At 56.8% G+C, this 14,063-nt stretch overlaps 2 protein-coding genes across 8 annotated transcripts in view; one reads left to right on the forward strand and one right to left on the reverse strand.

Annotated features, from left to right (window-relative positions):
* The window catches only part of ZBTB46 (zinc finger and BTB domain containing 46), a 52,071-nt gene extending 46,705 nt beyond the window's left edge, over positions 1 to 5,366 (forward strand). For all 7 annotated transcript variants that reach the window (XM_041458228.1, XM_041458227.1, XM_041458230.1 and 4 more), the window contains one exon: positions 494 to 5,366. In XM_041458228.1, the coding sequence (XP_041314162.1) occupies positions 494 to 880 (387 nt within the window). In that variant the 3' untranslated portion in view covers positions 881 to 5,366. The remainder of the gene's footprint in view (positions 1 to 493) is intronic.
* A 404-nt stretch (positions 5,367 to 5,770) lies between these two features.
* Positions 5,771 to 11,144, reverse strand: SLC2A4RG (SLC2A4 regulator). The gene is made up of 9 exons (XM_041458289.1): positions 11,097 to 11,144; positions 10,682 to 10,735; positions 9,324 to 9,469; positions 8,510 to 8,619; positions 8,182 to 8,426; positions 7,704 to 7,804; positions 7,350 to 7,596; positions 7,035 to 7,114; positions 5,771 to 6,952 (listed from the first exon to the last, which is right to left on the reverse strand). The coding sequence occupies exons 1-9, from the start codon at positions 11,142 to 11,144 to the stop codon at positions 6,841 to 6,843; spliced, it is 1,143 nt and encodes a 380-aa protein (XP_041314223.1). The 3' UTR covers positions 5,771 to 6,840.
* Between the last annotated feature and the right edge of the window lie 2,919 nt (positions 11,145 to 14,063).

Here is a 14,063-nt window from a genome sequence, read left to right on the forward strand (position 1 = left end):
TCAGATGCATTTTTTGGGAGATACAGGAGATATTCCATGTGCTCCTGTTCTTTGGCTCTGGGCAGCAGTGGGATCAGGAGGGAGACCACTAAATCACCATGACATTAACACTGGTTTGATCAGGGTTGTTCTTCTCTGAACAGAACTGGTGCTTGTGGATTGTTTCTTTATTTCTTTTTAACGTTTTCCTCTTGATGGTGGTTGTGACACAATTATTGCACCCCAGAAAAACAGAAGGAAAAAGGAAGAAAAAAAAATTATGGTAGAAGTTTGTCTCTTACTTATGAGTGTGACGATGAGCAGGCAGTCCCAAAGGACTTTTCATTGTGTGTCATCATTGCAGGGTTGAATTAATGGTGGTGGGTTTGAGTTCGTGGTGGAAGCCAGTTGTGATCTCAGGTAGCCATTGTGGATTTGCCTTTGCAAGGACATGGGAGCAGCACTCATTCCATCTCCGTTGGCACTCACCTCTGTGGTCTTTCTTCTTCTCCAGGTCCACAGCAAAGATAAAAAATACGTCTGCAAGGTTTGCAACCGGGTGTTCATGTCAGCAGCCAGCGTGGGGATCAAGCACGGCTCGCGCCGCCACGGCGTCTGCGCCGACTGCTCCGGCCGCGGCATGGCCGGGCACCTGGACCACAACGGGGGAGAGGGCTCCCCAGAGGAGTGTTACCCTGGGGAAGGGCAGTACATGGAAGATCCAGATGACATCAAAGTGGAAGGAGACGAGGAGATGGGAGACGACGACGACATCAAGTGGAAGGATGATGTGGGGATGTCACAGGATGATGTGATTTTAGATGATGACAAAGACGTCGACTCCCCGCAGGAGCAGGACAACTCTGGGGAGAACGACAAGGATTTTACCTGGATTTCTTAGGGATTATTTTTTGTTTGGGGTTTTTTTTTTTTGTTTCGCTCTGTTGTTTGTAGGGGGAGGGAGGGTGGGGAGGAAGGAGTATGTTGGAAAAACTAAGTAGCCTTGTTGTCGTCCATGTGTGCGAAATAACTCTTGTGTTTTCTAAACAAGTCCTTCTCTGTTCCACTCAGACACTGTCTTAGCAGGGTCGCTTCCAGCGGCACGACTGACTTCGCCTTCCCCCTTTTCCCTTTCCCTTTTCCCCCTGTGACCCCCTGCCCATGGCCACCCCTTCAGCCAAGTCAGCCAGGCTGCCCAAGAGGGAGGTGGAGTCTCTGCAGGTGTGGGGAGGCTGGTGAAGCATGAATCCTCCTCCCCTTCCCACTCCAAACTGAGCACCGGGCGGGTCTTTGTGTCCAAAGCAGGTTTGTTGGTTGGTTGGGTTTTTTTGAACACCTTGTCTGTGCTAAAATCCCAGCAGCAGTGGAATTTCAAGCTAAGGTTGTGAAAGCAGATGGATGGATGTGTTGGAGGGCTTCCCCTGATGATACAGGCCTTTTGCAAAGTTGTTTAAAGAGTTTTAATTATTTTTTATGGAGCCAAATAGATCAAAAGGCAAGTCAGACTACAGCCTTACAAATACTTCTCTTGGATTCTTAGCTTCCAGAAGAATCACCATCAAAAAAGAATTGTGACTTTTCTTGGACCTACTGGCATCTTACCCACATCCTGTCTTCCAGCCTTGGTCATCCTCAGGCACTGAAACACATTTGTGCTTCTGGAAGCACCTTTTGCTCTAGAGGACACAATTCTGTACCTGTCATCCTTCTCCACAAATATCTTCACTTTTCTCCCTTTGCTCAGCTGCCTTTTTCACAAATATATGCAAACTGTAGCAAAACCAAGGCGTTCAGCCAAGTGCAGGATGAGCTGGGAATGGCGAGAAGCCCAGGTGAGGAGATCCCAGCAGGGTGGAATCTTCCTGCTCCCATCCCATGGACTTTTGTGGGGCCAGGATTTCACCTGGGTACCTTGTTCTTCCTTGCCAATCTCAACATTCTCATTGATCATGGGTAGGTGTAACACCTACTTAATTCATGACAAAAACCTTCAGCTTTAGTTGCACTGGTTCCATGTAAAATTTCCGATAAACCATTTTTCTTTAAATAAGAACCAGGTTTCTCTCCCAGCATCTCCTCAGACTCTGTGGGGCTGTTCCAGATAGTTGGATTCTCCCTGTTCATATCGGCCACTGTTGCCTTCTTTCAGCTACACCTAAATAACAACAGCAACAGCATGTGTTGGAATTGTCTTATACCTGAGAAACAGCTTGTTCTACCTTCACCTCTTTGCTTCTGGTGCTTTTTAAAATAAATTTTTAAAAAAAGCTGAAGACCTCACTCCATCCTTGCCATCGAGCAATTTTTTACAATGTCTGTGACTGTGGTACCTTGAAACCTGCCATGAAAGACAACCCATTGCCAGAAGCCAAATGACTCAAGGTGCTATTTTCCTTCCTGCAGGCCTGGTGAGGAAAAGCGTGGTTCCACCCAGCAAAGGAATTAAAAGTACATTGTACAATAAACCCCCGTAAAGCAAATAAACTGAAAGGATTTAAGCCACTTGGTGCCAGGATTTTGTGGAGCGTGGTGGAAGCCTGGATCCTGGCACCTGCAGGAGCTGGGCTCTCTCCCTTCCCTCTTCCAGTCGCATCCTGGGTTTATGGCATTCACTCCCTTTCTCTGTCCTCAGTTCCTTGCACACAGTCACTACCTTCTCTCTGCATCCATCACCCCAGTTCACCATTGCTTCCATTGGGAGCCTCCAGGCTCCTGCCCCGTGGATTTGGGGGTGTTCAGTGCTGTAGGAATACGGGTCTTTCCTAAAATCCTCGGGTGGCTCAGCGGGGCCCCACCAGCACTGCTGCTGCTGCCCCTTGGGCTGGAGGAGTTAGTGGCACTTGTTGCTTTGGGCAGTGAGCATGGATAACCCTCTTCCTTAAATACGGGAAGAGCAGAGCAGGTCATGTAAGAACATTTTTCTTAACTTGTAAAAATCTCATTTTGCATTTTAGCTTCTTTTCCTTCTCCTCCCCTATTTAAGAAGCTGTAAAAACCCACCCAGTATGTCACAATTGGACCTCTATATACCCTTTTCCAATGGTTTTGGGGGGGTCCCAGAGAGTGAGGAGGCTGTTCCCTTATCCTGATTTTGGCCCCCCCCAGGGTGTGGGCTATTTATTGTCACTTACCCTGTAAATACAGAGGGGTTAGGGGGTGCCTGAAGTCCTGAATGTGCAGCCTCACCTGTTGCATGTAGACAAATACATACAGTACTTAAAGATTTATCTTTAGCTTTGCTTTTTATATGTAAAAATCTATTTTAAAGAGAATTTTAAAGCCCAAACAGTTCAAACCCCTGGATTTGTGTCACATTCCCTTGGCCCATCCCCTCTAATGCTGGTGTGTGCATCCACCTGAGGAGGAGGAGCAGGTGTGGGCCAAGCCCTCCTCTTCCTCCCTGCCCTTGGGTGACTCAGTTTTATTATCAGAATTATGGAGTGCTGAGCTTTCTTCACAATCCCCTTGGAAATATTTTATTCTTTTCTTTCCTTGCTTTTATTGAAGGTGGGCAGAGAGCCAGGTAGCGCTCAGGAGTGTTTCCAAATTGTGTCACTTTGAGGCTTTTTGAACTGAGGATGCAAAAATAAAATAGCAAAAAAAAAAAAAAAAAAAAAAGGGAGGGAAAAATGGAAAATCCACATAAAATCTAACTTTCCCCATGTCATAACCTCGCACGTGCTTCTGTCCCACTAACACACACCATGTACCAAATAAAACCCTTCTAACACCTGATGTCTACTGAAGTGCTTTGTTCTGAGGGAGGTGTGCAGAGTTGGAAACACAGGGATTCATCTTTAACCTTCCACGCTCCGACTTGGGTTTGAAAAACAGGAATTTTGGGCATGTTTTTTATGCTGAAACTTTATAAACTTCATCAGTCACTCCAGGTGGTCGCATCCCTCCAGCTTCTCTCCGGGGTCTCTCGGATATACTGCCTATGCAAACTTCTGCTCTTGGAGATTTAAACAAAACCCCACTAATTCTGCCTGTTCTGCATCTCGTCTTTGTATTCCCTTCAGGGCTTTGTATACTTCACTGAGGTTCCCTTTTTTTAATTTTTTTCTAAATATATATATATGTGTGTGTATATATATACAGACTTAGTTCCACAACAATAACTCCCTTAGAGGTAAAACATGGATATACTCCTTCTTGAGAAGTTGCAATTCATTTTTTAAAGCATTTGTACATGTAAATGTTCCTCCTTGAATTCCTTGATTACCCTCATTTTTTATTTTAAATCTGAGTGCCAGGAGTAGAGAGAATGGGGCAGAGGGCATCGTCCTGTCTGAGCCCTCTGGAAAACATCCCAGGGATCCATGGACTTGGAGAACATCTTAAAGGACGGAGACAAACAAGGTCCTTGTGTTGATTTGGGATTTCCAGAAATATTCTTGAAATCATGAATTCCCCAGTTTTGTGGTTTTTGAGGTCACCCCAAAGCCTCACAGCTGCAGAGCAGCTTTGTGGGGGAGCAGAGGGGGGACTTCTCTAATGAAGGTTTGCAAAGTGTTTGTCCTTTCCCTTTTCTTTATTTTTTTTTCCCCTTTAATCAAAAATCAGTTTTTTGGACAAAAAAATGAGTAATTTTTGTCCGGAAGGAAACCCACTCCAGCATTACTTCCCCTTTTGTTTCCTCTCCCCACTCCTGCCTTTAAACACTCCATTTCCCCCAAGCAAAGCCGTGGCTTTGGGGTGGGTGGCTGCGTTTTGGGGCTGTCCCTGAGCACCTCCCCTCAAAGCTCCCCCTTTTGCACATCACCCTTGAAGAAAGACACTCCATGAAAACAATGCAAAAACTGGAATTTTTTGCAATATTCTAAATGATAATCTAATTTTCGCTCATTCTGTGACACCTGTGACTCCTACAAAAGCCATAATTAATGGTTCCTTTGATTTTGTAGATCCTGAGTCGTGTTTTGAATTTCAACCTTTTTTTTTAGTCCCCCTAGTCAGAGTGCTGTGTGTATGCTTTCATATATATTTATTTTTCAACGTGCTTTAAACCTGTCTACAAAAATAAAGCTGAACAAACACAAAAAGGATGGTGTTTGAAGATTGTTGATTTTTTTTTTTTGCTGGGAATATTCTATATTATACTGACTTTATATTAATTATTATAAACCTGTGTTTGTATTGAAGATGTGTTTAATATTTTGGGGAGGTTGAGGAGATTTCGTAACCAGAAGTCAGTGGGAGAACATGCTGTGTTGTACTGATTTTCTGTCAATGTAGTTCAGGTAAATCTGATTTTATTTTCTAGTTGCTGCCCAGTTCCTCACCTGCCGGGGGCTGCCCCTCGGATAGAACCTTTGTGATGGGATTTAGCTTAGACATACCTGCAAAAATCAATCAGTTCAATAAATTGGGAAATTGCTGCTACAGTTTTGTCTGCTTTTTCTTTTTTTTTTTTTTTTAATTACGTAAATATTATTATTTTCCTTCTTGCCCTGTGTGGAAGGATGGGGCAACATGGGGACCAGCAGGGAGCCCTGCTCACCCCCAGTCTGGGGGTGCTGCTCCCTCCACCTTCCCTTCCCCATCCCAAACAGGCACCTGTAGCTCATTCCCTTCCTCCCTGCTGCCTGTTGGTGGCAGTTTCCTTCTTTTTTGGGCATTATCTGAAATTAAAGTAACTCCCAGGAGGATGCACAGGCTGATGCCACCCCTGGGGGATGTGGGATGCAGGAGGGGGGTGACAACAGTGGGTCTGGGGGTGCCAAGAGGCCCGAAGTGCCCACCCTGCCTGTTTTAACAGTAACTAAAGAACAGGATTCATTTAAAAAAATCCAAGTATTTATTTTTTTTTTTTCTTTTGGATCTGATACATCACATCCCTGGAGGGGACAAGTGGGGGCACAGCACCAGCCTGACCCACGGGGCCGAAGCAGTGTCCCACCCTGCAAGGGGGGACCCTGCAATGGGGGGTCCCTGATGCAAAGGGAACCTTCCCACAGGGCAGGAGGGTGGCAGGGCCACCACCCCCTGTCCCCTCCCTGCGTGGGGAGAGGAGCAGGCTGCCACGGCCTGGCCAAACCCGAGCTGCTGCCTGGGCTGGAGAATGACAGGACAACAGGGGAGAAAGGGTTTTGAGGGGAAAATTGGGGGTTTTTTTTGGGTAAAAAGGGGGTTTAAAGTGAATGAAACCCCTTGAAAGCCGCCCAGGGCTGGAGGCACCCCGCTGCCGCAGCGCCGCGGCCCGCGCGCTCTCGTGCTGTGGGAGGGAGTAGGTAAAAATACCAATTTTCATATATTTTATTTAAAAAATAAAAACCACACGAAGGGAAAAAAAAAAAAAAGTAAAGGAAAACAAAAAGACCCCTCTTTGTGCAGTTTGGCTTAGTGCAAATGGGCGCATTCCTGCAGGCACTTCCCGGGGCATCGCCCCGGCAGGGGCTCCCCAAAACGAGAGAGAGAAATGACATTACAAAGAGTAAAAACCCCCCTGGGGGGGGCGAGGGGGGGGCAGGCGCCCACCTCTGCCCTGGGCACTGGGGCTGCCCCCCGGGAGCAGGCGGGGGGCAGGAACAGACACCCCCTTTTGCGAGCCCCTGCCGGCCACAGGCACAGCTTATTTCAGCCATGGGGGTCCCCAAACCGGAGCGGGGAGGGGGCCGGGAGCAGCCAGACACCCCCTGCCAGCCCCCCCCCCGGCAAGGAGCGGGGTTGGATTGATGGATTTAGCTTATTTTCAAAGGGAAAACAAGGCGGGGGGGACAAGCTCCGTGGCAGGGGGGCTGTGTGTGTGCATAAAGCTTTCGGGGGGCCGTTCCCTGAGTCCGGGGGGCGGCCGGGGGGGCGCGAAGGCACCTCGAGTGCAAAATGTGCAAGAAGGAGGGAGCGGCGGGGCTCCGTCAGTCAGTCGAGGAAGCGCTGGCAGGCCTTCTTCCAGCGGCACGCCGTGCACCACATCTCCCGGTGCTCCATGCCGTACACCTTGCGGCACTTCTTGGCCTCCCCCCGCGGCCGCCTGCGGGCACAGGAACAAGTCACAACCGGGGGACACACGCCGGTGACAGGGGACAGGGTGGAGCACGATAGCAATGGCTCACCTGGGCACGGCCGGTGGCTTGGGTGGTGGCGGGGTGGGGACAGTGGGGGACACCGGTGGCCGTGGGGGGGTCCGGCAGCCCTGGAGAGAGAGGACACAACCCTCATCAGACAGGGTGATGAGGGAGTGCAGCAGCTCCACCTCCTGTCACCCTCCATCCCTGTCCCACTCCATCCCTCTCCCACTCCATCCCTGTCCCATTCCATCCCTGTACCCCACCCCATCCCTGTCCCACCCCATCCCTGTCCCCTCCATCCCTCTCCCACTCCATCCCTCTCCCCTCCATCCCTGTCACCCTCCATCCCCGTCCCCCCACCTGGTATGCGTGGTCAGTGTGGACGTGGCAGCGGCCGGGGGGGCCCGGGGGGCTGCAGGGGGAGGCCAGGGCCAGGTCGAGGAGGGGCAGAGGAGCCTCGGGGCCAGGGAAGGCGGGAGGCACCGAGGAGGTGGGAGAGACCGGGGTGAGGCTGGAGAGCCCGTCGGTCAGCGCCTCCATGTCCACGTCCAGCTCCGTGTAGTAGAAATCCTCCTCGCCATCGCTCTGCTCCAGGTCGGCTTTCCGGCTGCAGAGAGAGCAGAGGCTGGCTGGGACACTCTCCCCCAGCACTGCAGGACCCTGCAGGGGGTACCAGGAGGTCTGGGGGTGTCCAGGGGTAGCCCCTGTGCTTACCCAAGGTGCATGGTTCGGATGTGCTTCTGCATCCCTGAGGAGCTGCTGAGGACTTTGCCGCAGCTCTTCCACAAGCACTTGAACATCACCTTGGTGGAGTTCTGCAGGACAGAGGTGTCAGGCTGGCAGCCCCATCCCCATCCTCATCCTCATGCCCAGCCTCATCTCCAGCCCCACTGTCATCCCAGCCCAAATATCATCCTCATTGTCATCCCAAACTTACCCCCATCATCACCCACATTCCCAAACCCATCTCAGCTCTCATCCCTATGTCCAACCTCATCCTCATCATTCCCACCCCAAATGTCATCCTCCTCCTCATCTCCATCCTCACTACCCCCATTCCCAAACTCACTCACGTACCTAACATCATCCCAACTCTCATCCCCATCCTTAACCTCATCCTCCTCTTCATCCCCATCCTTACTATTCCCAAAACCCAACTTCACCCCCATCATCATCCCCAGCTTCATCCCACCTTCCTCTTCCTTGGGGTGGGCTCTCCAAAGACAAAGTGGGTGCCATCGGGCTCATCAGGGCCCTCATCCGGCAGCGGGCCAGGCAGGAAGGTGCTGGGGACATGGCTGGAGAGGGGGGGTGAGGGGGTGGAGGGGGTGGATCGGTCGCTGGAGGGGTCCCAGCTCCAGTCCCCGCTGGTGTTGCTGCTGCTGCTGCAGCTGGAGGACATGGCAGGAGCCTCCTTCCAGACCTCGCTGCCAGGCTCTGGTGAGAAGGAGGAAGAGGAAGGTCAGGTCCTGCCGTGGGACACATGTCCAGGGATGGGGGGGCCAGGGAGATGCTCTTACCTGGGGCATGAGTGGCCGGTGGGTGCCCGAGCACCAGCGGGCTGGCAGAGAGGCTGGTGAGCACCGCAGCTGCCATCACCTCATCAATGCCCGCCTTGCCCGAGAGCTTCCTGCCAGCGAGAGCAGAGGGGGCCATGTCAGCATGGACAGGCCCCCTGGGACCCTCTATCACTTTCCCTCCCCCACTGGGATATAGTGGCCTGCACCCACCCCAGGGTGGTTTGTGTGGGGGTACAGGGGTGGCACAAGGTCTCAGTGGTCCCACCGTGCTGGTGGCATCACCAGATGGAAAGGCACCCACAGGTGTCCCACACCCTGCAGCATCCCGAGATGCTGCTGATCCCTCCAGGGATCATCCCAGCACCTGGCTGGAACTCCCCTGGGCATGGCACAGGCAGCAGAGCAGGCAGAGGTGCAGGCAGGCTGCCAGAATGCCACTGCCTGTGCCATGCCAGGGGCAACCCTCCATGACCGTGGGCAGCACCGTGCTGGAGGATACTGGCACCTGCATCCTGCCCACGGACACAGGGATGGCTTGCCTAAGGCCAAACAGTTCCCTGGGGTAGAAAAAAACTATAAAAATTTTAGGCTAAAAAAAAAGCAAGAGGTCAAGAGCACCCAAAAGCATTTTGCAAAAGGACAACCTGGTGATGCTCCCAGCTGGGATTCCCCGGAGCTGCCACAGCGGGACAGCCGCTCACCGCCAGGGACCCCGGCGTGGCCAACAGCGGCCAAAGTCCTCCTGCAGAAGAACCCGGCTCCCGCAGCGCGGCCGGTGCCGCCGGGAGGGTGGCGGCCGTGCCGGTGTCCCTACCTGTGCCGGGGCACGGGGATGCACTGCACGGCCGAGTGCAGCGCCAGGCAGCGCTCCAGCCCCGCGTCCAGCGCCCGCAGCACGGCCTCCTGGCTGCCCGGCTCCCGGCGCCGCTCCCCCGGCCAGCCCTCGGGTCCCAGCGGAGCCTGCGGGAGAGAGAGGCAGCGGGCAGCAGGGATCCCCACGGCCTCGGTGGGATGGGGAGATGGGTTCGGGGAGTGGGTTCGGGGAGCTGGATCAGGGAGCTGGCTTTGGAGAGCTGGATCAGGGAGCTGGGTTTGGAGAGCTGGATCAATCAGCGCCGCCAGGGTGGGCTGTGGGGGGACCCTGCCAGCCACTCCGTGAGGTAAATTCCAAGTGGATCCCGCCAGGTCGCAGTGGGATCCAGCCAGGAGTTCCTTAGCACTCTCCAGGTCTCCCTGTGATGCTGCTGCCAGCACCACCACTCACTGGCTGAGCATCAGCAGGGATCCAGCAGGGATCCAGCTGGGATCCAGAGCCAGGAGACGACCTGACACCCTCCTGGCAACGCAGCTCGAAGGCGGCAGCACCCCCACCCCACACCGCGGTGTAGATCCACACCTTATGAATCCACATCCCAAGTTTATCCCGCTCCGAGCGGATCACCGGGGATCCAGCGGGTATCCCAGAGCTGGGAGCGCCCTCGTGCCTGCCAGGCCAAGCCCGGACACCGGCACCCACCGCCCGAGCTCCGGCACCGAGCGGATCCCGCTCCGGGGAGACCCCACGGGATCCGCACCGAGCGGATCCCGCTGCAAGCGGATCCCGGCTGATCGCCGTGGGGCGGGGCTGGGCGGATCCCGGCGGCGGGGGATCCCTGCAAGATCCCGAAGGGCAGCGATCCCGGAGAGGCGATCCCCGCGCGGGCGCGGCTGCTGTGACCCACCACCGCCCGCCGCGCCCCGCCGCCACAACCCCCCCCTTCCCGCCCCACAAAGTTTATCCCATCGCGGCGCCATTTTACCGGCGGGGAAAGTTTCGGGCGGGCCGCTGTCAGCTGTCACCGCCCCCCCGCCGCCTCCCCCGGATCCCACCCCGGTCTCCGCCGCCGCCCCCCCCCGACACCCCCCCAAAAAAAAACCCCACCGCACCCCCACCGGGCCGCCCGCGTCACCCCCGCTCACCGCCGCGTCCACGCCGCACCCCTGGGGCCAGCGTGAAGTCACCCCCCCCTTTTCCCGCCAAACTCGCGGGGCTCCCCAAAAGTTGCGGAGGAGCCCCGAAAGTTCCGGTTTTTGTTGTTACGGCGCGGGATTCTGGGCGCCCACCAAATAAACGCGGGGATGCCGTCACCGCGGAGCATCCCGCAAAAGTCCCGACGGCTCCTGAGGACTTACCGGGGTGAAACACGCAGCGTTAAAATTTGGGGGATTCGCGCAAAAGTGAGGTCCCTCGCCAAATTATAGGGCTGCCGATAAGTTACAGGGGTTCTTCAAAAGTTGCAGAGCTCCTCACAAAGTTAGACTCCCCAAAACTTGTAGGCTCCCCCCCAAAGTTCTCTCCGAAGTTTTAAATCCCCTATAACTCGCCTGTAGGGCTCCCCCATCAGCTCTAGGTCTTCCCCAAAAGTTACAGTCACCTTCTGCTAGAAAGGGGGTGTGGTCTGGACTTTTGGGGTGTGTGCGCCGTTCCCAGTAGGAAAGAAGTTCCTAATTCCGCCGTCAGTCCTGGCCACCACGAGGAATCACTGCCAAAACCCCCCCAGAATGGCCGGGCTGGGTGTGGGTGGGCTGCGAGGGGGGCAGGAGGTACCTGGGGTACTGAGGTGCGTGGGGGGTACACGGGGTGCACGGGCTCCATGGGGAGCGTGGGCTGCCCATGTGGGATGCATGGTATGCCCTGGGTGCATGGAATGCTTGGAGTGCGCGGGGTGCGGGGATTCCGGGGTGCATTGGGGTGCCCTGGGTGCCTGGGCTGGCAGGGGGTACCTGTAGAGCAGGGGGTATGTGGGATCCATGTGATACACGGCGTGCGTGTGGTTTTGGGGCGCACGGGGTGTTTGGGGAGCTCCGGCTGCCGCCCACCCGCGTTCTGCCCCTCACCTGCCCCAAAACCCGCGCCGGGGGGCGGCGAGGGGCCACCAGCTCCTGCTGCGGCTGGATTGACCGGCCCGCAGCCTGAAGGCCGGGACAGAGTCCGTGCGGCTGTCCCGGATGGTGGCCCCCGCCTGTCCCCCCCGCCTGTCCCCCCGCAGCCCTGGGCTGCCTGGCACGGCTCGGGGGCTGTGAGGCTGCTGGGGCGGCACCCGGGGATCCCCTGCCTGTTCCCAGCCGGCTCCTGGGGCGCTGGGCCACCCCTCGCTCCCTGTCCTGGTGGAGGTGGGGCTGGAGGTGCCGCTTCCCCCCTGCGCCAACCCCGGCTGCTTTCCTGAGAGTGAAAAAAGCAGCAAACCGGGGAAACCCCCACGAGCCCGGCCAAGCGCCCGGTGTCACCCCGGCACGGGAACGGGGGACGAGCCGGGAACCGGGACACCCCGGGGCCCCAAAAGCCGCCCGGGCAGCACGGGAGGAGGAGCGCAGCCGCAGCAGCCTTTATTCCCCATCCTGCCCCGTCCCTGGGGAGTCCGATCCCGCAGCCCCCGTCAGCGCAGCCCTGCAGGAGCCTGTGGGGCCCGGGGGAGGCTCCGCGGCCGCCCCCGCTCTGGTTTAATGGTTAACGGCGGCCGAAGCGCGGAGCTGGAGGCTCCGGCAGCTCCGCTCGGTGTTGTGCAACTCCACGAACATCGCCCACCCTTGCACAGGGTGCCGCCAGCCCGACCCCCGGCCCGGGCAGGGGGGCTCGGCAAGGGGGGAACCCAAATCTAAAAAGTGGTCATAGCACCTCCTGACCTGGAAAGGCCATGCGAGGATCATTTAGTCCAACTCCTGGCCCTGCACAGGACTCGCACAAGGATCACCATCCCTGGGAGATGCCCAAGGGCACCGGGGTGCCCTTGCCAGGGCCTGGCTGCGGGCTGGACTGATGCCCCTCGCCCAGCTGGACGTGCAGAGCGAGCCGCGGCCGTGCCCGCACTGCCCGTGTCCCCTGGCTGCCTGCGGAGCTGCGGAGCTGCCGGGGGACGGGGCCACACTGGGGGGGAGCTTCAGGGATGGGGGGCTGGGCGGGGAGCAGAGCTGCTGGGGTGCGGGGCTGCTTTGGGTGGAGAGCCCTGTGCTGCCGTACAGCCACAGAGCTGCGCGGGCTGCGGAGCCCTGCGGGGTGCAGGGACATGGATGGTGCGGATCCTTATGGCAAGGAGTGCCCTACAGCGCCAGGCAGGATGTGGCACCGTGCAGGTGTGACACCGTGCAGGTGTGGCACCGTGCAGGTGTCGCACCGCGCAGTGTGTAATGCGCCTTGCAGCACCCACAGCTACATCCCATAGGACGTGCAGCCCCGTTCCGCCTCTCAGGGCTCCTGCTCGCTCCCTCTTGTGGGAACGGCACCGTTCAGCACCGTCCCTCGCAGCACCGTCCCCTCGCAGCGTGACAGAGCCCCGCTCACGTCTGTCCCTCGGGGCTGAGGGGGGTACTCCCAGCCCTACCCTCTCCCCTCCCTCTGACCCCAACCCCGACCCTCCCGAGCAGACCCTGAGGCTCCAAGTGGTGTTTGGGACGAATTCTTCATTCATCAGCCAGATTTCGAGCCTCCAGGCACGTTTTCCAACACCCTCAGGACTGGGCAGTTGTTCTCTTATTTAAGTCGGGCTCTCCCAGATCCCACAGGAATTACGGGCAAGGGGGCAGCCCTGCACAGCTTCTGCTGCTGCTGGGGCAAATTGGAGACCAAATTTGGCCGCCTCAGCTCCACTACAGCAGGAGCTTTCCCTTCCCTGGTGCCATTCCAAGCCTGCTTTTCCCCAGGGAGGTGGCACAGTGGTACCCACATCCCCACGGACAGCGCAGGGACCGGAGTGACCCCTCTGATCCCACAAGAAGTGATGCTCCTGTGCCTCCAACACAGCCCAGAACAGCTCCCAGGGGACTCAGGTGGTGCAGGAGGGACCCAGCCGTGAGCGCTGGGATGATGGAGAAGGGGAGCAGGGGATGGATGCGGCCGGGGGGAGCCCAGCCGTGCTTGTGGCAGGCTGGCAGCAGGAAGAGCGCGGCAGCCCCGGCACCAGCCGTGCTCTATCAGCGCCCTCATCTCGCAGGGGGATGGGAGAAGCTCTCGAGGGCGGCTGTGGTTTGGCGTCGAGCGCGGGGCTGACGACGCCTGGGGTGCCTCCGGCTCTAACGCCTTCAGCGGGCTTTGCTGAGCGCTGCGTTTTCGGTTTTAATCTCTTCACCTGCCGCGGTGCAGGGGCAGAGATGCTGAGGGAAGGCGCGTCGCTTCCTGCCACACGGCCTGGCACGGCACGGCACGGCACAGCGGCTGCGGGCTCCACCCGGCTCCAGCCAGCACCGGGCCACCGTGCCACGAGGTCGGGCAGCCACTGGCCGTGTGACCAGGGCCACCGTCACTGCCTCGTCTCCACCGGGGAGGAGAGGAGGGAAGTTTAAGCTCTGGTACACATCCAGCTCACCCAAGCTTTTTTGGCACAAGGAGGCTGCAGGACCCATGGGAGTGATGGGGAGGTGAGCAAGGAAGCAAATGCTGAGCAAACACAGCCTGGCTTGTACCACAGCCCTGTGCAAGGCTCTGCTCTGGCACAGATCACCCCATACAGCAGCTCTTGGTGGCTGTGTCCCCATTTCAGAGGTGCCAAACCACCCAGCCAGGGTGCACTCACAGTCACAT

The sequence above is a fragment of the Pyrgilauda ruficollis genome, unplaced genomic scaffold (genome assembly GCF_017590135.1).
Source record: "Pyrgilauda ruficollis isolate IOZ18807 unplaced genomic scaffold, ASM1759013v1 scaffold127, whole genome shotgun sequence".
NCBI classification, from domain to species: domain Eukaryota; kingdom Metazoa; phylum Chordata; class Aves; order Passeriformes; family Passeridae; genus Pyrgilauda; species Pyrgilauda ruficollis.